General features: G+C 41.2%; 1 protein-coding gene across 3 annotated transcripts in view; it reads right to left on the bottom strand.

The window, feature by feature from the left end:
* Window positions 1-23,350, bottom strand: part of kcnh1a (potassium voltage-gated channel, subfamily H (eag-related), member 1a) — a 55,522-nt gene that overhangs the window by 22,743 nt on the left and 9,429 nt on the right. For 2 of the 3 annotated variants that reach the window (XM_085369065.1, XM_085369066.1), the window contains 6 exons: window positions 21,790-21,896; window positions 21,333-21,461; window positions 18,449-18,567; window positions 17,723-18,115; window positions 4,834-4,991; window positions 2,302-2,570 (listed from right to left, as the gene is read on the bottom strand). In XM_085369065.1, the coding sequence (XP_085225191.1) occupies window positions 2,302-2,570; window positions 4,834-4,991; window positions 17,723-18,115; window positions 18,449-18,567; window positions 21,333-21,461; window positions 21,790-21,896 (1,175 nt within the window). Of the gene's footprint in view, window positions 1-2,301; window positions 2,571-4,833; window positions 4,992-12,551; window positions 12,579-17,722; window positions 18,116-18,448; window positions 18,568-21,332; window positions 21,462-21,789; window positions 21,897-23,350 lie in introns of all 3 variants that reach the window. The other variant, XM_085369064.1, reaches the window with a different exon arrangement.

Raw genomic sequence — 23,350 nt, 5'->3', positions numbered from 1 at the left:
GAACATCTGAATAGCACACTGAGGTAACAAGCCTCACTCATTCAAGACCTTGAAATATATGTAGGCCAGTTCATTAAAACAGTTTCACTTGAAGCTAACAGAAGTGTGGATAGGAATGAAAGAAAAAAGGATTCAGTTTATATGCCTTACATTGTCTCATATATTTAAAAAAATCACTGTATCAATATGTTTTGCTCAGATTTACTTCTACAAGAAGCTGTTGTGTAAGACTGTTACAGCACTCATGCAGAAGCCCATTTCAACCTGTCCACATCTCTGATTCTTTTCAGCAATTCACATAATTCACTGACAACTGGGCCAATTAGAGCTCTGAAGGACTGAGGGAACCCGGGAACAGAGCAGAAATGTGAGGTGATTTTGGCATGGTGACCAGACCTTGTTAGTGCAACTTCCCACATTCGTTACAAGACGCACTGTGGCCCAAAAACTATTCTTCCTAAGACACTCAATAATAACGAGCAATACAAACCCAACAAAAAACTGCTTCATAGTATGCAAATTATGAAAAATTGATCCATATCAAAGTGGATAAATATTGTCTGATAGAGCTGGAGAAACCAATCTATCATTTAAATGAAGGAAATCATATTTGTAATATGGTTTCCAGTTTTTCTTGGACCTCAGTCACACAGGCCTGGAGACCAATTGGCTGGACTGTCTCTCAACTATCTGTCTCAGCTGGTTGGCAAGTGATTGATCGAGGTTGAAATTGGACACAAAGTGATTTACAGTGCTGCATTACAATAATATTCCTTATGACTGAGCACATTGTCAGCTGTTTGCATGGAATATGCCAACTTGTCTGCAAACACTTGTAAACTACTTGCCAAGAAGTAGTTAAACTATGAAAAGTGCAACGCAAAACATCTGTTTGCTTATTGCTTATAAAGTAAAAGTTACTCCTTTTCAAGGAAAACTAAAATGCAACTTAATTAAAAATTTACTTTGAAGGTGAATGTTGTATTATATGCAGCAAAGTGGAAGTTAATGTCTTGTGTGCAAACTGTGGGCTACTGTGGCAATCTGATATTGACCAAAACAGTCCCAAGTAGGTTTTTGTGCAACACAATCTTTTCTACTAATTTCACTTGGCAACAACCAGAAACCACTCACAATTGGTCAGGTAATAGATATTTTTGCCAAGTGACTGGAAGTTGCCAGCAGCTCACCAGCTGGTTGCTATCTCTGTGTGACTGAGACTGACTCCATCTATGACTGAGAATGAGATTCCTGTGCACATGAAAAAAGCAACAGAATTCTCTTTTTAAAAAAGTAACTGTACAGGTAGTTGGAAAAAGACCTATGCAAATTACAGCTTGGCCATGTCAGAAGTGGCAATGAAATTCATCAGGGCTAAAAAAGAAGCTTGCTCAAGTAAAGTGAAATAGTTCACATCGACTGGAATAATTCCAGAGGAGACCAATTCGGTTTGGCTGTATCATCTGTATGTTTCCACATATTTAAAATGAATGGATATGAACAGACCACTACAAATTCACCATTACTGATAAATGTCTTTATGAATAAGGTGGAGACTGATATATACACACTAACAATGAAGCGAGTTTGGAAGTGCCAATAACTGCATTTCCTCTAATGGCCACTTGTCACTTTTTAAATGCCCAGCTTTGTAACTTGTAGCTCCAAATAACTAAAATGGTGCTGGCCAAAATGCTAATGTTTAGACCTTAAAAACCCACATACTATAACTATACTGCCAAAAGTATTTACTCATCTGCCTTTGCATGCATACAAATCTGAATATCATCCTATTCTTTCACAAATGTTTGTAGAGGCAGTCTGTGTGGCTAGGTGTTTGATTTTATACACCTGTGACCATGGAAGTGATTGGAGCAAATTCAATGATTTGAATAAGGGAGTGAAAACCTTTAGCAATATGGTTTTTAGAGAACTGGAATTACCCATGTAACCAGTGTTTTATAGTGTGACATTTTGTCAAAGCTGTATATACACTGCACGTTAGGCAACAAAAGCACCATTCAAATACAATACAGGATCATGATACAGTAAATTAAATAAGAATTCTGCCAGTAGTTCAGGCAGTGAACTATAATCAACCTCAGCAACACATTCAAGGTATCAAGAGAGGTAGAAAGACTGCTCAGCTAATCGTGTGTGTTATTTTCTGAATTTCAATAACTCTATTTATAATTCACTTATTCACCACCTCAGAGGATTGTGGCTTTAAAGAGCATAGCTGGACTTATCATTTATCTTGTATGTGTTAGATTCCAGGGAAGATAAAACACCTCTACTCACATCCAATCATCATCATGGCCACAGCAAAGATTTTCTCTCCGTCTGTCGTTGGGGCGATGTTACCAAAGCCTATACTTGTCAGGCTAGTCATGGTGAAATATAAAGAAGTGATGTAGACAGAGTCATTATTAGGCCCTCCATCCCAGTTCCCTGAGCTGTCGTTGTAGTAGTATGGTGTGCCCACTGTCTCAGCCAGGATGTAGAGCCAGCTGTCCTTCCGAATGATGTTGGTTTCCTCATCAATAATCTCATAATAACCAATGCTGTACCTGCAAAGTGCAAAAATCAATCATGTATTTTACATTCCATTTCATTCTTAATATTCAGTTCATAATTACATCTACTTACCAGTAGAATTTGAGTCTTAAACAAGGCCTAAAAAAAGCTTCTAGAAATGCTTCCTGATGCTTCCAGATAGACGTCTTCTATCAATATACCGCTACACACAGAAGCCTTCACACTATGAGTCTATTTTTTTTTTCTTTTGGCACACTTTCCAAAGCAAAATCTCCAAGACAGCAGCTTGAATTTCAAAAAATAAAAAAAAATAACCCACTGTTTATAACTTTTTAATGGTACCCATAATGATTTTTTTGCTTACCCCATGTCACTGTGTGCTTTCTAGCTCCAAAAATCTATAGAAACAATGACTTTCCATATAAAAAAAATATTGCCGAGTACTTTCTACTGAGCCTACATGAAAAATATTATGTCAACAAGTCCTTCTGAGTTATAGAATGAAATTTCTATTGACTGCTAATGGTTATGCATTGCACACAAACAGTGTAGACTCAAGATTCAAACCATGAGTCATCAACTGCAGAAGTTTCTATAGAGATGAAATGTACATACATATTTAAACTGACTTGTTTTCAGTTTGCTGTCCTGCTTTATGAAACAATGTTTAAACGGTGAGGAAGAGGTAAGTAAGGAAAATAAAATATCCCATTGCACATCCTCCAGACTGAGCTGTTGATGCATAGCACGATGAATTCAAGTAGATCAGCACTTTCTGAAATACTCAAACCAGCCTGTCTGGCACCAACAATCATGCCACATGACTGATTTGATATTTACATTAATGAGCAAACAAACAAGTGTATCTAACAAAATGACCAGTGAATGTACAGTCATTCATCTAGTTAGGGAAAGTGGCAGTGATTGGGGGACAGTTTTTTTGGTTTTAAGGCAAAAAAATTAATATCCACCAATTCACTTTAATTTCAGGGAACTGACCTCTGAACTTTTCAGATTGAGTGAAAAAGACACACAGCTTAAAATACATCTGCCTGAGTTCACTATTAACATATAAAAGCTCAAAGATACCTAGTTTCTTGCAGAAAGCCCTGGAGATGAAAAAATACCCCTAGCAATGCAAGAAACGCTGTTTTCATTCTTTCTTTCTGTTGTGGGTTTCTCTATGGAAAATTACAGAATGCATTTCCCCTCATCTGACTGTATCATCTGAATATATTTTTATATAGCCCCGAGGAAGCAAAACTCAATAGTTTTTATTGCATGGTTTGATTATGACTTTCTTATTTACAGCCTTGGTGTTCATGTCATGCTGCAACCACCTCCATTTTTTCCCTTGTTATAAAAACAGTGACAGCAACAAGGAGAGAGGGAGGCTACGGCTGTTGCTCCTGTCATCTCACTTGATGATGGTTTAACTTTTCTCAAGTCGGCGACATGGTTCGGCATGTGACCATGGCAACCACAGAAACCATTTGGAGGGAAACGATACAGGAGCTATTTTTACCGGTATTATTGTCTGCTTCAGCCTATCAAGTTTGATTACACTGTCTGGATCCAAAAACAATCTTTATGACACTGGTTACAGCCTCCGTTTGAAATCTTCTATGTTAATATGTGTAATTAAATGTAGTTACGAGGGCTTTTCACGAGACCTCTTATGAAAATGAAAAAATATCTACAAAGGAGAAATGTTCATCATAAACTGCCAAACATATTCTCTGTTTTTATGCATGCAGGACATTAACTCGTCATGATGGGCTCTGTCAGTCACTCTGCATGTGTAGACATTCTTATAAACATAATAAATCAAGCACGACACACAATGGAGAGTTAATGCTTCTGCCACACTTGCCCCCTGTAGAGCAGAAGATCTGATTAGACTTTGGAGGCCTTTGCTCCATAAATTTGCATATTAATGGGAAGGGAAAAAAACTAATTCCCTTGAAACTACAATAACGCTTTCTTGACTTTAAAGTGTGGAAGAACATGCAGTTTAAAATGTGTGAGAACAAGGATGTTGACAAAAAGTAACTGATAATTAATGACCTCATTATCTTAATCAGTGACCTTGTTTCTATTAATTAGCTGGGCTGTTATTGCAAATGTGGCAGAAAATCAAAACATACTATGTAATTCAAACCTACAGTAAAGTACAGTAATACCTCAAATGTCACATGATTACCTGTTAAGATGATTTTAGCAATTAAACTAGAATTCTGGTTTTACTGTATGAGACAAAACTGTATTATTATTAATAAAGGGACTTGAACATACCAAATACAGGCCAGCCAGTGAGCAGCCAGTCCAAAAACACACACCAGCAGCACCAGGACCGCTGCTCCGTACTCAATGTAGTGATCCAGTTTACGAGCTACCCGACCCAGCCGGAGAAGCCGAACCACCTTAAGTGAGCTGAATAGACTGCTGATGCCCTAAAACAGGAGAAAAGTACACACAACAAAGGCAGGTATCAGAAACTATTTTTCAAGATCTTTCAAACTGATATGATTTTACGTCAAGCTCTTGTGAATAATATCCAGCACTTTACTTTATCTACAATAATTGTTCTGCACTAATACAAAGCTTTTCTTTTAGAAACGCTGTTTATAAAAACATTTAAAACACATAATATTACACTGTGTTCTTGTTGGCATCCATGGATACCTTGTAGAGTAAAAAGTAACCAATGGTTTGATGAGCAGGTTGCTGTTTGGTTACTCTCATCTCACAACATTTCACATGTGTCAGGTGGAGGTGGAAATGTACCACAGAGTGTAGTGGTTACAAAAAAAAAACAAAAAAAAAACAGGTAATTACCAAGTAATTTGTCTTTAAGTGTTAATATAATTTAAATATTTGTTGCTACTTTGGAGATATAATTTATACAACTGCATTATAATGTATTCATAAGTTTTAGCCAAATTTATTTAAACTCTTGAATTGTTAAAAAAAAAAAACAATCTGCAAAGCCCTGCTTGCTATAAAAGCTATTTAACATGTAACATTTCAGCAGAATAATAGTTAGAGCAATAGCATTAGCAAAGTCTTTAAAAATTTCTTTACAAACGTTCACCAAATGTACACATATTTTTCTTTGGTCATCTACTTCACACTAGTAGTGGCTATATTCCCCACTAACAGCATGCACCACCCACTGTTTGTTAATCAGTGATATAAGGTAATAAATCCTAATTAACAAACATATTTTAATCTGTATCTGTTCAAACATGCAAAAGTAGCAGTGGAAATCCAAAATCCGAAAATGAAATAAGATTCAGTGTTCTACTGTGTAATGATGTAATGATATATCAGAATGCACAGAGTGAAAAACAAAACCTGAGATGCATTTTAAAGAATAAATATGAGTGTTTATGAAACATAACGTTACAGCAAACACAAAATACACAAATAAGACGAGGAATAACAAAAGACTCCAAGCATCTGCTCAGCTGATTTTGAAAACATTTATGTAAAATGAGATTAAATTTTGCAACTTCCTTCAATTACATATCCGGCAGCTAAATGTCTGCTCAGCTTAACTGTATGCTGAAGCACCAACACAGTGATTCAGACAGACAACTGCAATCGCATCAGTCTCCTTTGCAGTTCAGTGCTAGTGTCATAATGCAAGTGTGTGTGTGTGTGTGTGTGCACGTTCAGTCAAAGATATTGATTTTGCTAATGTGCTGTGGTCTGCAATGCCAGTACAACTGCAGTGCTCGCTGTCACTTGATCTGATCTAGCTGCCTGCCAGACACCTCAGGTTCTCTGAAATCACTTTACAGCTCTGAGCTCTGCCATGATTTAATTATCAGTGCAATCGTGCTTCTGAGTTCTGCTGCAAACTCTACAAGCACAAGTTGGAAGAAAACTTTGCCAGTGAAGAGATACGAGAGAGATTTAATCAAAGGACAAGCTGGTAGATGTGCTTATTTGCCTTTTTGTGGAGATGCACTTAGATTAAATCATCATGTCTGTGCACTAAATATGGCAGTAGAGCCACAGTTATTCCAAAACACGCATGCCAGCATTAGAGCTCATCCATGATCACAGGATATCTTGTTTGTTTCAGTTAGATTTGATTTGTGGTTTTACCCAGAGTAATTACATTTTATGATGGATTTACACTGCCTCATAAAATGTATACCAACCTACTGGGGGCTGAAGGACAATGTGATTGGATGCTCATGTTGCTGATGCTACTGCAGTTTGGTGCAAGTGGAAACAGCACTGAGTAAATTAGAGTGATTAAAGTATACTCTGTTCTTGTTGTGCAGCTTAGTTTAAGATATCATGTAGAAAAACTAGAAATTCGCACAATTAGATTTAGTTTAATGTCTGAAAATTGAAAACTGGATTTGAAATACTTCCATTTCCTACACACCTGACAACCACGCAACTTTAATACAATCTACTCTCACAACTAGGATTCTGTGGTATTTACATTTTTACGTAAAACTAAATGGACATTGCCGTGAGATTGCCTTTATTTTGCATGATTTGGGACAAAGCAAACGGTTCAGGTATCACTGAAGAAAAAAAAAAATCCTAGTGTTATAATAATATTCAATTTGTTTGCTGGGATGAGCCAAGAACACTACAGTTTAACTGTAACATAAGATATATTTTTCACTAATAATTTCTTTAAAACAAGCTTTTTATAGATAAAGTTTACTCTTAATAAAACTAATAATAAATAAATTCTAAAAAAATCTCAGATGTGTAAAACAATGGTTGAATGTCATTTTATCCAATAGATAACAGCCGTTTTTGTTTTTAAATTTAAGCTTATTGTCACGGCTGGGGCGGCAGTCGTGTGGAGGGTGAGAAAGGAGGATCCAATAGCAGACAATGGCGGAGGTGCAAGTGGGTTTTATTTACAGTGCAGAAAACCAAGGTGTGGACAGAACCAAACATAAACCTAAACTGGGAAAACTAATGCAAAATGGAGGACACGAGGCGAGGGGCAGAGAGACACGAAGAAACATGGAACAGAGCAGACTACACGAGAGGTTCACAGAGAAACGCAGACGACGCCACGAGGAGCACAGGCAGACACCAACTATAAATACACACACCAGGTAATCAGGAAATGGCACACAGGAGGGGACACAGCTGGAACTAATGGGCATAACGAGGCAGACCTACAAAGTAAAACAGGAAACCCTAGACACATGGAACCAGACAAGACATTGAACTAAACAGACAGATTCACAAACAGATGGGGTGACATCATAGACAGAGGCACAGACGCAGACTCAAAGGCAGACTGAATATAACACATAGAACTCAAACCATCATCATCATCATCATCATCAACTAGAAAGTGAATACAAACTAAAAGCGCTGGGTCACTGACCCAGGACCATGACAGTACCCCCCCCTCAAGGGCTGGCACCAGACAGCCCAGCAGAAACGAAAAAAAATGGACCAAAACAAAACAGAAAACAACCCGACCAGGGCGGGCGGAGGGGGCCCAGGACGGAGGGACAGAGTCCAAAAAGGCCCAGATGGTCAAGTTCAGGAAGCAGACCATGCGAATGGCAACGGGGCAGGTCCGGATGCCGGCCACGCAGTAGGCAGTGGCGTGGAAACAGTTCTGGGGGCCGACCGTGCGGACGGCAACAGCGGCGTGGAAACAAGTCCGGAGGCCGGCCACGTGGAAGGCAGTGGCGGCGTTCAGGAGGGCGTCCACGGTGGCGGAGATGCCCAACAGGCGGCCAGGCAGATGACCGACGATGTGGAGGTGGTAGTAGGGGACCTGAAGGCTGCGTGACCCCTGCAGCACCAGACGAAGACGCAGAGGCTGGACCAGACGAAGACGCAGAGGCTGGACCAGACGAAGACGCAGAGGCTGGACCAGACGAAGACGCAGAGGCTGGACCAGACGAAGACGCAGAGGCTGGACCAGACGAAGACGCAGAGGCTGGACCAGACGAAGACGCAGAGGCTGGACCAGACGAAGACGCAGAGGCTGGACCAGACGAAGACGCAGAGGCTGGACCAGACGAGGCTGACGAAGACGCAGAGGCTGGACCAGGCGAGGCTGACGAAGACGCAGAGGCTGGACCAGGCGAGGCTGACGAAGACGCAGAGGCTGGACCAGGCGAGGCTGACGAAGACGCAGAGGCTGGACCAGGCGAGGCTGACGAAGACGCAGAGGCTGGACCAGGCGAGGCTGACGAAGACGCAGTGGCTGGACCAGGCGAGGATGAAGCAGTGGCTGGACCAGGTGAAGCGGATGAAGCCGAAGCATGCGCTGGACCAGGCGACGGCGTGGAGGATGCAGCAGAGGCCGGACCAGGCGACGGCGTGGAGGATGCAGCAGAGGCCGGACCAGGCGACGGCGTGGAGGATGCAGCAGAGGCCGGACCAGGCGACGGCGTGGAGGATGCAGCAGAGGCCGGACCAGGCGACGGCGTGGAGGATGCAGCAGAGGCCGGACCAGGCGACGGCGTGGAGGATGCAGACGGAGGCGCTGCAGCAGGTGGCGGCATGGATGAAACTGCTGCTGCAAGCGTGGATGAGGCTGCTGGTGGAGATGCTGGACCAGACGAAGCAGCTGATGAGGATGAAGCGGTGGCTGGACCAGGCGATGCTGAAGCGGTGGCTGGACCAGGCGAGAGTAATGAGACTGCAGCTGGTGATGAGACAGCAGCTGGTGATGAGACAGCAGCTGGTGATGAGACAGCAGCTGGTGATGAGACAGCAGCTGGTGATGAGACAGCAGCTGAGGGCTGGACGGGCTCCTCGGGCCCCCCAGCTGACCAGGCAGAAGGCTGGACGGGCTCCTCGGGCCCCCCAGCTGACCAGGCAGATGGCTGGACGGGCTCCTCGGGCCCCCCAGCAAAAACAGTCTCAGAACCAGCAGGCACACGGGCCACTGGCAGGGACAGATCAGAACCAGCAGGCGCGGGGACCTCTGGCAGGGACAGAACAGAACCAGCAGGCACACGGGCCTCTGGCAGGGACAGAACAGAACCAGCAGGCACACGGGCCTCTGGCAGGGACAGAACAGAACCAGCAGGCGCGGGGACCTCTGGCAGAGACAGATCAGAACCAGCAGGCACACGGGCCTCTGGCAGGAACGCAACAGAACCAGCAGGCACACGGGCCACTGGCAGGGACAGATCAGAACCAGCAGGCACACGGGCCACTGGCAGGGACAGATCAGAACCAGCAGGCACACGGGCCTCTGGCAGGGACAGATCAGAACCAGCAGGCACACGGGCCTCTGGCAGGAACAGATCAGAACCAGTAGGCACACGGGCCTCTGGCAGGAACAGATCGGATTGCGGCTGCGCGGAGCACCGACCCTGCTCAGGCAGCGACAGCCGGGTGCAGTCCTGAGCTGGGTTCTTAGCCTCCAGGGGTCCAGAGTCAGCTGAGGGCTGTAACTTAGCTTCTGGTGAGGCCCTGGAGCAAGTAACAGTCTCTAAACTAGCCAGCTGTTGAGGGACGATTGCATTTTTAATGTGCTTGACTCTCTGCGAATAATGCGTACTAGAAAAAGAGTCCAAAATGGGAGGCACAGGCACAGCCTCCCGTACAGGGGGAGTCGGTGAAGACGGAGACGGCATAGATGACCGGGCTAGCGGGGATGCCGGGGGCCGAGTTGAATGCTGTAGTGCAGCTACACGAGCTTGCGGCAGTGCAGCTACACGAGCTTGCGGCAGTGCAGCTACACGAGCTTGCGGCAGTGCAGCTACACGAGCTTGCGGCAGTGCAGCTAAACAAGGCAAAGACAGCCGAGCAGGAGAATGAACAGGCAACAAACAGTTCTCATTGTCATCTGCCGCACCAAACAAAGCCCCTGAATAAACTGTCCCACAGTCCAAAACAGACAAGGGGTCCTTCCCACTAACCACAGCCGGTGGCTCTGAAGTCCTGATATCCGGCTGCGGGGTGACGCGCTGACGCCGCGATCGTCGCCTCCTCCCTGCCGACGGCTCCGACGGGCTGGGCAAAGTCTCCTCCAGCGGGCCGGGTAACTCCTCCGGCGGGCGAAGCTGACGTGGCCGTTCCGGGGCGGCTGTAGCCCGCTGCTGCTGGACAAAGCCTGTGGATCCCCGAGCTTGCACCACCCCCCGGGCTTTATGCAGGTCGCAAACGAAGGCTGAAACTCCCTTAAGCTGGCAGAGGTAGGGATTTCCCTCCAGGATTGCCTCGATGGCGTTTAACCCCACCACTTTTGCCCGTGCGTTGGTGGTGTGGGTTACCCAGTCCATCAGGCGTTGGATGCGTGCGAGGTCACTCTCTCCGGACAAAGCTGCTGGATCCATCTTGTGGTGGCGTCGTACTGTCACGGCTGGGGCGGCAGTCGTGTGGAGGGTGAGAAAGGAGGATCCAATAGCAGACAATGGCGGAGGTGCAAGTGGGTTTTATTTACAGTGCAGAAAACCAAGGTGTGGACAGAACCAAACATAAACCTAAACTGGGAAAACTAATGCAAAATGGAGGACACGAGGCGAGGGGCAGAGAGACACGAAGAAACATGGAACAGAGCAGACTACACGAGAGGTTCACAGAGAAACGCAGACGACGCCACGAGGAGCACAGGCAGACACCAACTATAAATACACACACCAGGTAATCAGGAAATGGCACACAGGAGGGGACACAGCTGGAACTAATGGGCATAACGAGGCAGACCTACAAAGTAAAACAGGAAACCCTAGACACATGGAACCAGACAAGACATTGAACTAAACAGACAGATTCACAAACAGATGGGGTGACATCATAGACAGAGGCACAGACGCAGACTCAAAGGCAGACTGAATATAACACATAGAACTCAAACCATCATCATCATCATCATCATCAACTAGAAAGTGAATACAAACTAAAAGCGCTGGGTCACTGACCCAGGACCATGACACTTATCATTTAAAAAAAAAGGCACACTGTTGTTATCTCGTGTAACCGTTTAATTGATCTGGTCTTGCATGTGTCAGGTACATAATTAATTTCATATGACATTAATTTGGCAGCTGTAGCAACACTAAAAAGTTCAATATTAAAATACGTGGTAAAAATTCTAGTTTCTGGCTGTCATAGTCCTCAGTTTTTTGGGGGGGGTTTCTTTCTCTGTCGGTCTTTTGTGTCTCTGTCAGTCTCCTGTGTCTGTGTGTTTTATATCTTTTTTTAGCTGCTTCATGTTTTATTATAAAGGTTATTTCTCATGTGGCTTACTTCCTGTCTGTGTTCCTTTCTCACCCTTGTTATAGTTTGGCATAGCTCACCTGTGCTTCATTAGCCTCTGAACCCGGTTATAAATTTTGCTCTCCCTCAAGTTTTTGGCTGCATTGCTTTCCTTGACCCGGAGTTGTTAGGAGATTTAGTATTTGTCCTTTTGCTCTTTTGCAGTTTCCTGAATTTTCCTGCAGCAACTTTTGTTGTAACATAATTCTGCAAATTTCAGTAAAAAGCCTTTTATTTAACTTCCTAACAGTGTGCAGGTTAATGACCACCTTAACCTACAGACTGGATCTATTTCAGAACTTTGCCCTTAAACTCAACTCTAAGGTAGCCAGTTAAGTAATGAAAGCCATCAGAGATAGCTAACAGCAAGAGGTGGTTCTTATACAATGTATATGTGGTATATATGTATACCACTCTATATTAGAAACACACTATCTTAAAAGACATTTTTAATCCCAGGATGACTCTTGTTGAAAATTTAACTATAGTCAGTTTGTCATAAATGATTGCTGATGTGAGGACTCAATCTGCTCTTGTGCAATTTTAATGAACCTCATTTTTAAATATTGCATAAGACAATCCTGGCATTAAAAAGCTTTGCAGAGAGAGCGAAAAAAAAACAAGAATCCCATATCTTATCTTGACAGTTCATGCATTTATACTGCCATATCCTCGTTGAGAACATTGTGCACCTATTATAAATGTTAAGGCCTGATCGATGTGTGAATGTGTGTCTACAAGTAAAATAAAAACACATTCTATGATATTCTAATCAAACTGAAGCCTACTTGAGTGACAGCTCGGTGGTTCCAATTCTTCCCATCACGTTCCATGCATGAACACAGGCAGAAGAGGATGGGGGGGCCATGCAAACAGAATGGAAGGATAAAAAGAAGAAAACAAAAACGAAGCACAAGTAAGAGAAAACATACTTGATCATTGGTAAGCGATGAATAAACACAGTTTAAAAAAAATCAACATTCAATAATCAAACAAAAGGAAACACAAAGGAACATTCTTATCTGTGTTTTGAAAGTGTTTACAGTGCAAAGCACGCACTCAAAGCTTTATTATTTCAAACCACTTGCAACATGAGGTGGTCCATTTATTGTAGTTTTGGGTTATCGCCGAGTGAAAAACCAAATCGGTCAGTGTTTCAAATTGCCAAGAATAACTTTGACAGCGGCTCCCCGTTAATGAGCTTCTCTTTTCTATTCGGAAACCTGTTGGGGGAAAACAGCCATCAAAGTTATTCATGTCAGCTGTTAAGATCTGCTGCAGCAGCAAGATGTTTCCATACCAGTTTAATAACACAGGCAATTGTTTGCTCACTCTCATTTACCCTTGCCAAGGATTGCCTCAAAGCAATTTGGAACAAATTGGAGTCACTGAGTTGTCGCAGAGACACAATGGAAGATGATCCTGAGTTTGCGGTCATGGCTTTGATGTCGGTTTACAGCCAATGCATCCATTACCTCCATTGCCGTATCACATTTCTTACTCACAGCAGATGCATACATAAGTGTTAGGCTGCACTGTTTCATGTAAGGCTGCATCAAATAATTATCTTCGCTGCTGCAGATGTTTTTATGAATTAGGTGGTAAATGTCAAGTCCGTAAAATAGTATCTCAAAAGAAAGTTCAAGTAAATAGCTCTTTTTTTTACTAGCTTTGAAATCTATATAAAAAAATTATAATTTTATCCAACTGAGAAAACCACTGACCTTTGAATATCTGACATATTGTTTTGATAAACAGCTTATAAATGGATGACAATCACCTAAATGGATAATTATTTCAGAAGGCGACACTGTATCCATGGCAGCATAATAAGCAAATAATCACTTTAAAATGGAAAGAGTGAAAAATAAAAGTAACATATGTTACAGAATAAGGCCAGCAACACCTGACAAGCAGTGTTTAGTTGTCAGAGCTACATATCATATAATATTCCAGCTACGTCAATGGAATAGCAAGTGACGTCTTTTCAAGTGCATACCGAGCATGCTCAGTTTACAGTATACTGCACTGACTATACTGTGCAATGATTCTGTTTCTTAGACAACTGGATACTGCTGGATGCCATATGGTGAAATCGAAACACACATGTATGCATGCAAGTTTTTCAGTTTTTGCATGAAAGACGACTGTTAAAGTTACTGAGGACTGACAAAATGTAACCAAACTAAAAGCACATCTTTGTAGCCTGGCTCATACATTTATTTCTAGCTATAAAATTAGCTTTTACATGTTTTTAGTATTATTTATGATTTTATCATTTCCTCTATGTTCAGTAATCAGTAAAGAATTTAAAATTGCATTAACCTGCATGAAATGCACACTATAAAATAACTGATTATTTCAGGTGAATTTTAAGGGATCTATAAAACCATTTCTTCAGTGTTTGTTCAGTTGCTGAATTAGTAGCCTAGGGAGTTCTGATCCCTAGTAGCGCTGTGCATCGGTTATAAAATAACCCCAATGCTTCCACTTCCCTGAGTATGTCGGGTCCTCTTGGGTCTCCGTTATGCAAATTTGATCATCAGAGGCCTCTTGCAAAAATCCGCTTGCTCTCTCAATTTCCTGTGACCACAAGTTCTGACTGATGCACCAAAAACAGTCGCTTCTGAGTTCCAGAGCTATCTGCTGCATTTGTATTCAGGAGAGTATAGTCAGCCAAAATGAGTCTCCAATTTATTTTGGATACAACACACATTAAATTCAATTCAATTTTATTTATATAGTGCCAAATTACAACAGCAGTCACATTAAGGCATTTTATATTGGACAGTAGAGACGCTATAATAATACGAAGAAAACCTAAACAATCAAACACTCCAGCTAATGTTTGACCTCAATGCTCAGTGAAAGAACACAATCCATGTTTGATCCCAATGACATTTCAATCTACTGTCAAACCAGCCAATATTCACAATTTAAATCTACAATTAATGATGCATTTACTTACACTGGCAGCAATTTATATAATCAACTGTCTTTTTTAAAAATAAACTAAGAAGAACTCTGTAGCTCTTTCATATACTTTCAAAAGATTTTGTCAATGACAAAATCTATTCAGACAGTCCATGGTTGGTTTAGTTTTTCTTTAATGAGCATCACACGATCAAATAACATCAGCATTCAAGCTACAAAAAGGTTGCTGCTTTTCCTTTCTACTGACCCCCCTGACTGCTCCGGTCAACTGAACTCGTCAGCATTTAGAATGCTGAATCGATGAAATACTAGAAAGGCTGAAATGCCTGATCTGCAAGCACAACTAAATGCTCTCTGTCCACCAATCAGCTTTACTACTGCATATCTTATACTGTGTGGGACACCCAACAGTGCGCAGTGAGAAACTGCGCCGTAAACTGCTATTACAGTGTTTTACACACATACACACCAAGAGATGTGGCACATATACACACACCGAGACACAAAATGATACACTAATATAATGAATACTGGCAAATGCAGGACTTTAAAGTGCCACGTTTGTTTGAGGGGGGGTAAAAAGATCTCCAGATACATTTACGCCAGATTCTGAAGCTGCGTTTTCTCCTCGGACATCTTTAATCACAGAGAGCTAAACATGTAAAATATTTTACATGTAAACCTTCCTTCAAGTTATTTTTTCTCTTTATTCTAAATGCAGATGAGAAATGGTATCACGTAATAGACCAAATAACCTTTTTTCCCTTCAGAGAACCAACCAAAGTTAGGCTTTTAACAAACCTTCCTTCATCACATTATGAAACTGAAATTTATCCATTAAAAATGGACTAACTCAAAGTGCTTGTCTGGTAGAATGGCACTATTTCCCATGATTATTCAACTGTCATTAGGTGTTAATGGCTTTAGGGCATCAGTGACACAGTGGAGCACTGGCGAGTGGCCGAGTTCAACAGTGTTAACGCTCCTTCCTCAAATTAAAATGTGCCAATTATCTCGAGATCCTGTGATGGCTCTCCAGCAAACACTCATCACTATAGTGGAACATTTATTCACAAACAAGCATATTATTAAGCCGTTCATTAAAACTTGTTTTTTAATGTTCCTACCCGAAATAACAACCAGTGAACAGGTTCTGATACAGAGTAGTTGATAATGTGGTTAAATGGCTGCATGGTAACCTAATAACCTGTCCATCAAATCATTATTTACAGGATTTTAATTTGATTTTAACAGTAAAATTATTTTTCCGTTGTTTAATCTTAATGTGAAGTTGCTGTTGATGGCTCTGAGAAACCAAAGTAAGAAAAGTCCTGATTGGTTTAGAGGGCTTACAGTACATTTTCACATTTTAGAGAGGGTCATAGAGCTGGCACCACATGCTGTAAAGAATATATCACAATCATCTCACAAACTTTGGATTAAAGTTCATTTTAACTGTTAAATCTTTACATTGGCTGAAGAGTAGTGATGATCGCTTAGCAACAAACTTATTTAGATATATTTAGATCCAATAACTAAGATCCAACTAAGAGTCTCGAGCATTTGTTTATCCGCACAACAACATACACTGTTCTTAGGGTGACTGATGAGAGAATAAGCAGCAGAGAATGCAGCAGTAATCTGATGCAAAGTGATGCACTTATCACCAGCAAAGTCTTCATCTTTAACAGCCATGTATGTAATCTAAGTCCCTTCTTGTGAGAAGTTTGCAGCAAGAGAACATGATAAGCGGCTGCAGTCACTGTGAAGCGCATGCCAGCATCAGTGCTTAATCTACTCCGATAAACCATTTAGTGTACACCTTTCAGAGTAACACCTATCCAGATGTTTTATATTGTGTTTGCTGCCCTATAGGAAAGAAACAAAGGCCTGGTTCATGCAATGTTATCTTTCCCCCATTGTTACTGCAGAGATGCATATGTCAAACTACTAATAAGAAGACATGGAAGCTTAAAAACTTTCTTAGAGATCAGTTATTACACAGTGGAAAATTAATTTCATGCTTTAATATGTTAATATATTTGTGTATTTCCATGTTGTTTAAAGTGAAATTTAAAAAAATAAAATAACGGTGGATAACATGTATTTCAAACATCACTGTTAAATGATGAATTCAGTTTGACTGAAGAGAATCAGAATTAACCACAACATTAAAACCACTGAAAGCTGAAGTAAGATGCATTCATCATCTCATTACTACTCAATATTCTGCTGAAAATCCTTAAATCCTGGCATTCATGTGATTGTTTCCATCTTAAAACATTCTTGCAGGTCTAGCATAAAGGCACTCCCTGACAGCTGTGTCCTCCTTTAGCAGCAAACACCTTTCGGGAATAGCTTGGGGGAACACTACAAAGAGTCTAAGGTGGCATCCAGAGAGGAATCGACATGGCAGCCAGAAATTCATTGACAATTAGTGACTTCAAGTGTAACAACGGGCAAAAAGACCAGCTCTAAGACAAGGATACAACAGCGAAGGATACTGTTGATTTACTGATGACAGATGGTAAACACATCAGGGGCCTACTACCTAGGCAACCGGAGGCTGGAATGATCACCAGTGACAAAATGTCACCTACAAAGTGACGCGTGACAAGCTAATCACTTAAAAACCCCTTAAAGCACCATCCTCTGAGGTACCAGACATGACGGACACCACCAAAGGTCCATATGGCTGATGGCTTTTTATTTTATCACCAGTTTAGAATAATTTGCTTGTTACTTCAAGGTGTTTCAAGACGTTATTTAGACTGACCAACAGTCTAAAAGGATTAAATCTAAAATGATATGCATTCATATTCCTTGATTAGTAGAAAATGGGGAAACAGCCAGTAACCACTTAAAAATACCTCAAAATAATACATTCAGTTTCTGCCAGGTCAAGACAGTCCAACTGTTTTGTTTACTATGAGCCAAAGCAAAGAAAAACAACATCTGCTATTATTTGGGAGTCAGGTTTCGAATCAACAAATCATTTGAGCCATACGCACAGTGCTGCACTCACCTCATCTACATTCTCGAAGGCGTTGATGACATCATATGGCAGGCATGACAGCAGGTCAATAACAAACCAAGTCTTAAGGTAATTCATTCGAATCAGCTTGGGGTCTGAGATGACCTCACCGGCAGGTCCAACAAATGTGGTGTGGAAGTTTAAAACTATGTCCACCAAAAAAATGACATCCACAATGCTGTCTACCACCAGCCACGTGACGTTGTTCTGCTTCATCTTGAAGGAGACATTGTAGGGCACCATGATGGCGGTGTAGAAGGTGAGGATGAGGATAACCCAGTCCCATGTGGTCTTGAAGAGGCAGTAGTGCAGGATGATGTGAGGTGGAGTTTTGGGAGTCTCCTGCTTGTACTGAGGTAGGATATCTGAGCCGAGCTGCAGAACCTGCACAAAAAACCCAGTTAATATGTGAAGCTCAGCGCAGACAGGTAAATTGCCACAATGGGGAGCCAAAAATGCTGCAGCTAAGGTTTGCTAATCCTTTTAGTGACTGAAGTTCACCTGCTCATGAAAAATGTGTCCAAAGTTAGCTCTTGTTCATTTACTCCGTTTTCCCTTTCATACACAATATTCATATTTTTATTAGATTTTCACCTACTAATGACATTTAAGCACCATCTCACATCTGTGGACATTTTATTTCCTACAGAATGTAACACTATTTAACTTCAACAGTGGAAAAAAAATCTGAAATTAAATCCAATGAGTGAACCTTACCTCAGCGAGGCGGGAGTGCTTGTGGACGTTCTCTCCTTTGTGAACCGTGGGCTGCAGCTGTTGTAAGACTCCTCTGCTGCTTGTTAGAGCACGAGTCAGCCGGGCGAACTTTCCCCAGCCTGATCATTAAACACGGATAGAAAGCAAATTTTCAATATGAGTCTTGATACTTCAGATTTTTCCAGGGGCTACAACACGCTTTCGCTGCTTGTAGAGTTGTGGCTCTGAAATCACTTTTTTCAGTATTGAACATTTGCTCAGCATCTGCTACGTATGCATATTAAAGCTTGATTATTATCTGGGTATGCAGGGCATCAACAACTTCAACAAGCTTCAGATTTCAGTTTGAATAAATTCATGATTCCTCACTTTTACAAAACACGGTTTCAAGGCTCCTGATACAAACTGCCCACCAAAAGTCTTATAAGCCAAATAGGACAGAACATGATAACAGCCTCTGGGTTTTAAAAAACTGTTAAGTTCTTGGTCCAGGTGAATTAAAGAAAAGTTCATCATAAAATGTTAGTCAACCACTGACAGGATGTGGTTTTCTATAGTCCTGTGTTTAATTTTTTAAGTTACCTTCATGGACATTGTCAGACCACCTGATCATATACGATCTCATGAGATCATGAGTATAGGTCTGTTTATATCTTCTGTCATATGCTTAGAAACATACATTATCATATAGTAGCTTGGAGAACCACTTTTAGCAGCAATAACTTGAAATGTGTGATCAGTCAGTCGCATCTTTTTGGAGGAATTTTGACCTACTTCTCTTTACAATGTTGCTTCAGTTCATTGAGGTTTGTGGGCATTTGCACAGATCTGTTACGTTCCCATCACAGCTTTTTAGGCAGGTTGAATCTGGCCTTCGACTGGACTATGGCAGTTTGTCATAGATTTGCTGCTATGAGTGGGATCACTGTGCTGTTGCATGACCCAGTTTTGACTACGCTTTTACTGTCTGACAGACGCTCTCACATTTGACAGTAGAATACTTTGGCATAATGAGGAGTTCATGGTTGAGCAAGCTGCAAAACAAGCCCAAATCATCACCCCTCCATCACCGTGCTTGGTATGAGGTATCTGTGCTGATATGCTGTGTTTGCTTTCACCAAATGTAGCACAGTGCATTATGGTCAACGGACATTGTTAGAGAACTTCTGCAGTTTGCTCAGATGTAGGTTTGTAAAACCTAAGCAGTGCTGCCATGTGCCTTTTTAGAGAGAATAAGCTTTTTCCTGGCAACACTTCCAAACAACCTGTACTTCTTCAGGCTTTTTCTAATTATGCAGTTGCGAAGTTTAACATTTAACATGCTAACCGAGGCCTGTAGAGTCTAAGACAGGGCTGCCCAATCCCAGTCCTCGAGAGCTACTACCCTGCAGCTTTTAGATGCATCCCTACTCCAACACAGCTGAATCAAATGGTTTGATTACCTCTTCAGCATGCCATCGTGTTTGGCAAAGGCCTGATAACAAGCCATTCATTTGATATGGGTGTGTGGGAACAAGGATGCATCTAAAAGCTGCAGGACGGTAGCTCTCGAGGACCGGGATTGGGCACCCCTGGTCTAAGATGAAGCCCTTGGATTTTTGCAGTTTCTCTTAACGTTACACGGTCTGACCTTGTGTAAATTTGCAGGTACGTCTGCTAATGGGAAGATTGTGGCATTGTGTACACACACAAAGCTGAATGCTCCGGGCCAGAAAAAAACGTTTCCTGTTATAGAGGTGGTCACACTTACTGATGATCAATTAATCAAGTGAATTTGATTAGCAGCACCTGGCTGCTACTTACCGTCTTAATTTCTGTGAAAACAGTAAGGGTATACTTACTGTACTCATACAAAAATCAGAGTCATGATAGACATTTTTAAGAAGGGATATTTGTGCACAAACATATACAGTGCAACTTATTGTGTGTTTTGTTTTTATTTCCACAAATCTATCAGGTCGAAAAATGGATCATATCACACAATGTTTAGATTTCTGCATCTTTTGGTCAACAAAATTGCGTGGGTGGCTTTGGTTCACTCTCATTAATGTTGTTTATGGTCACAGCAGGCTGCTGTTTTCAGCAAAAGCAGCCTACTGGGCACCAAGCAGCAGACAGACAAAGTTAGCCACTGGCTGGTGTACACTGTTGAGGATTCAGAATCATAAATTTCACTAAAGAGTTGGTGAAAACTAAAAATAGAGCACAGATGAGTGGAAATATTGGACCTATGTCCAATTAATTAAATTGTGAATTAAAGGATGAATCCTAATTATTAAAAATACCACTCCCTCTCTGCTACATGTGGAAACCGGCAACTGCTAGTTAGTTTAGTGCCCTATAGTGCACATAAATTTATTTTTTATAGTGATGAAATGCATTTGTCCATCAACCCTCCAAACGCTGTTTTGGCAGTATGTTACTACAGTCTCCAGTATCAGTGCAGGGAACACAAACATACATGTCTTTTCATCCTACCTGTTGATGCTCAAGCCTGAACTATAATTTCAGTTTCATGTTAACGACAAACCCCGTTTTTGCCCCTATTACTGGATGCACTCTTGCACTAATTCATGTTCTATTTTATCTGTCTAACACTCATACAGTCCAGTGAATAACTTTTTGTGCTGTGTACTGATAACTATGAAGATGAGGCACATTTGACTGGTGAATGGTGAAAGCAGGCAGACTGATTTGACTTCTACCTCTGAAGTAGATCATACGGGTCTATCGTGTGTAGTGGAAAAATAGATCTAACAGGATTTTACAGACTCATGTGGCGCCCAAGTATGGATGTACATTCTTTTTTTTCCCATTTTACCTCCTCTCACCCTGTCTGATAAAAATGTGAAGTTAAACAAATTAAATTTGCCCAGAGTCTAACCTTTGGAAGAATCGTCTTCAATAGGCTGTTTAAAGGCTGTGATGTCGCTGAATGTGCAGAGAAACAGGACCACTTTTTCTTGTTCATTACGAATGGGAGCAATCTTCACAAAAAACCAAACAGGCGTCCCTGAAAGTACAAAGAACAGCACACATTTAGCTTCATCACCTGCTTCTTATAAAGGGAAAGAATCAGTGTGTGCATATAGCATAGTAGGAATCTTGATGGCCTTTCAAAACTTTGCATGTTACACCAGCAACAGGAAACAAACAACCCCACATTTTGCTGAGGAAGGCTCCTCTGGTCTGGCTCTCAACCAATTAGTACATTTCTAGAGGTAGAAATGTTCTTGGCTGCCTTTGAACTCTGCTGTATGTTACAGAGGCTCTGAATACATTTGCATGATGAGGAGACTGTGGAAGTTTTCTCTTTTCTCGCATGTAGAGTCGCTACTCACTGTTTTTCTTGTACATCAGTATTTCAAACGAGTTCATCTCATAATTCTCAAATGTTAGTCGCATTTTTTCCGTCGTGTCCTTGTCTGTGAGCTCCCCATACATGAAGCTGGAAAACACAAAGGGAAATAACAATTTGAAATCTTAAAAGAGAAGCAGCTTTCTCTCTTTTACTAAAAGGGTGGTGAGAAAGGTTTGAATGGGAAAATATCTTCAGTGTTAGATTACCTTGTGATATTTTGTTCTTTTGGCTTAAAATCAAGCACTGCTTTGACAACTTTTTGTGTCACTGCATTTACCTTTAAATCATGCCTCGGTCAGGATTTCCTCTCAGTTTCACCTCAGTTATAAAAAATGATATCTAAACTAAGCAGACCAAGCTGTGTAAAATATCAAGTGGGTTAAAATTCATATAAATGTATCCTGAAAACATAAAAAGACAAATGCAGCCCTGGATGCTCATTGGCCAAATGCAAATTAAACCTGAAGATGGGTTAAGCAACCACGAACACTTTTAAGCACACTACAGAGACATTCATCTCACTTTACTTATTAGTGCCAGCCTCAGTAGCAGCCTGCTCCAGCGTGATCTAAATATAGTCTGTTATGAAATACAAAAGGAAGGCTAAATTTAATGAGACTAAATTCTGATGCTGCAGAGACTTTTCAGACCAGCGCTTGATGTAACATCAGTGACGAATGTCCTCATCTCACACCTCCCGTCTTTCCCCTGTGCGGGGAGGAGAATGACATTCTTCAAAGAAGAATATGTAAAAGCAATTCCTCAAATCACTTCATCATCATCATCATGTGTGTTTATAGAAGGATGTAACTGATGTGCAAAAAGAGCTCGTTATTAGACTCTGGAGAAATGAGCATACATCTTATGTTTGAGTCATCTTCAAAAACATTAAAAATCCATAATGTGAATGTTTTATGAGCTCATAATAAGGCACAGGATTTTTATTTTTTTTTTTACATCAAATAAAAATAACTTAAACACCAGGATAATTAAAGGTGCCGGAATATGTCTGAAGAGAAAGTGGCTACTACCTAAATGACTGTTTTTTTTAAATGGTTCAGATTAAAAAATAAAATTGATCTGGAAAGTGATCTTCCAGTAGAGAACCAATGGACACAGCTAAAAAAAAACTGCAAAAAACCCCCCAGAGTATCGACTCATGTAAAGAAATGCAGCATATATGAATTATTAACATGAGAACTGTGTAAGCTGCTGAGTATATAGCCAGTGACTCTATTCCTAACATACAGCAATGCATAAAAAGACAGTGTTGTATAGTTATCTTCCATAAGCAGTTAAACACTGGCAGTAACACCAGCGCTGCCAGGTTTTAATGAAATAGCTGGTTTTTGTTTTGCTTCTTGCTTGGCTCAGATTCAGCCTTTACGACCATGTTGAGGGCTGAGATATATCAAATTTTCTGCTTTCACAGTCACTGCCATGGGAAAATCACTTTATTACTGTGGTCATAATAGCCTTTTATACAGCTGGAGTATTGTAATTATGTATTTCAATGCCAGTTAAAATATATATATTTAAGA

The sequence above is a fragment of the Diplotaxodon limnothrissa genome, linkage group LG13, assembly GCF_057381915.1.
Source record: "Diplotaxodon limnothrissa isolate DT_005_m linkage group LG13, D_limnothrissa_male_GT1.1, whole genome shotgun sequence".
NCBI lineage: Eukaryota > Metazoa > Chordata > Actinopteri > Cichliformes > Cichlidae > Diplotaxodon > Diplotaxodon limnothrissa.
Note: the sequence above shows the minus strand (reverse complement) of the source record. Positions and strands in the feature narration are given on the sequence as shown.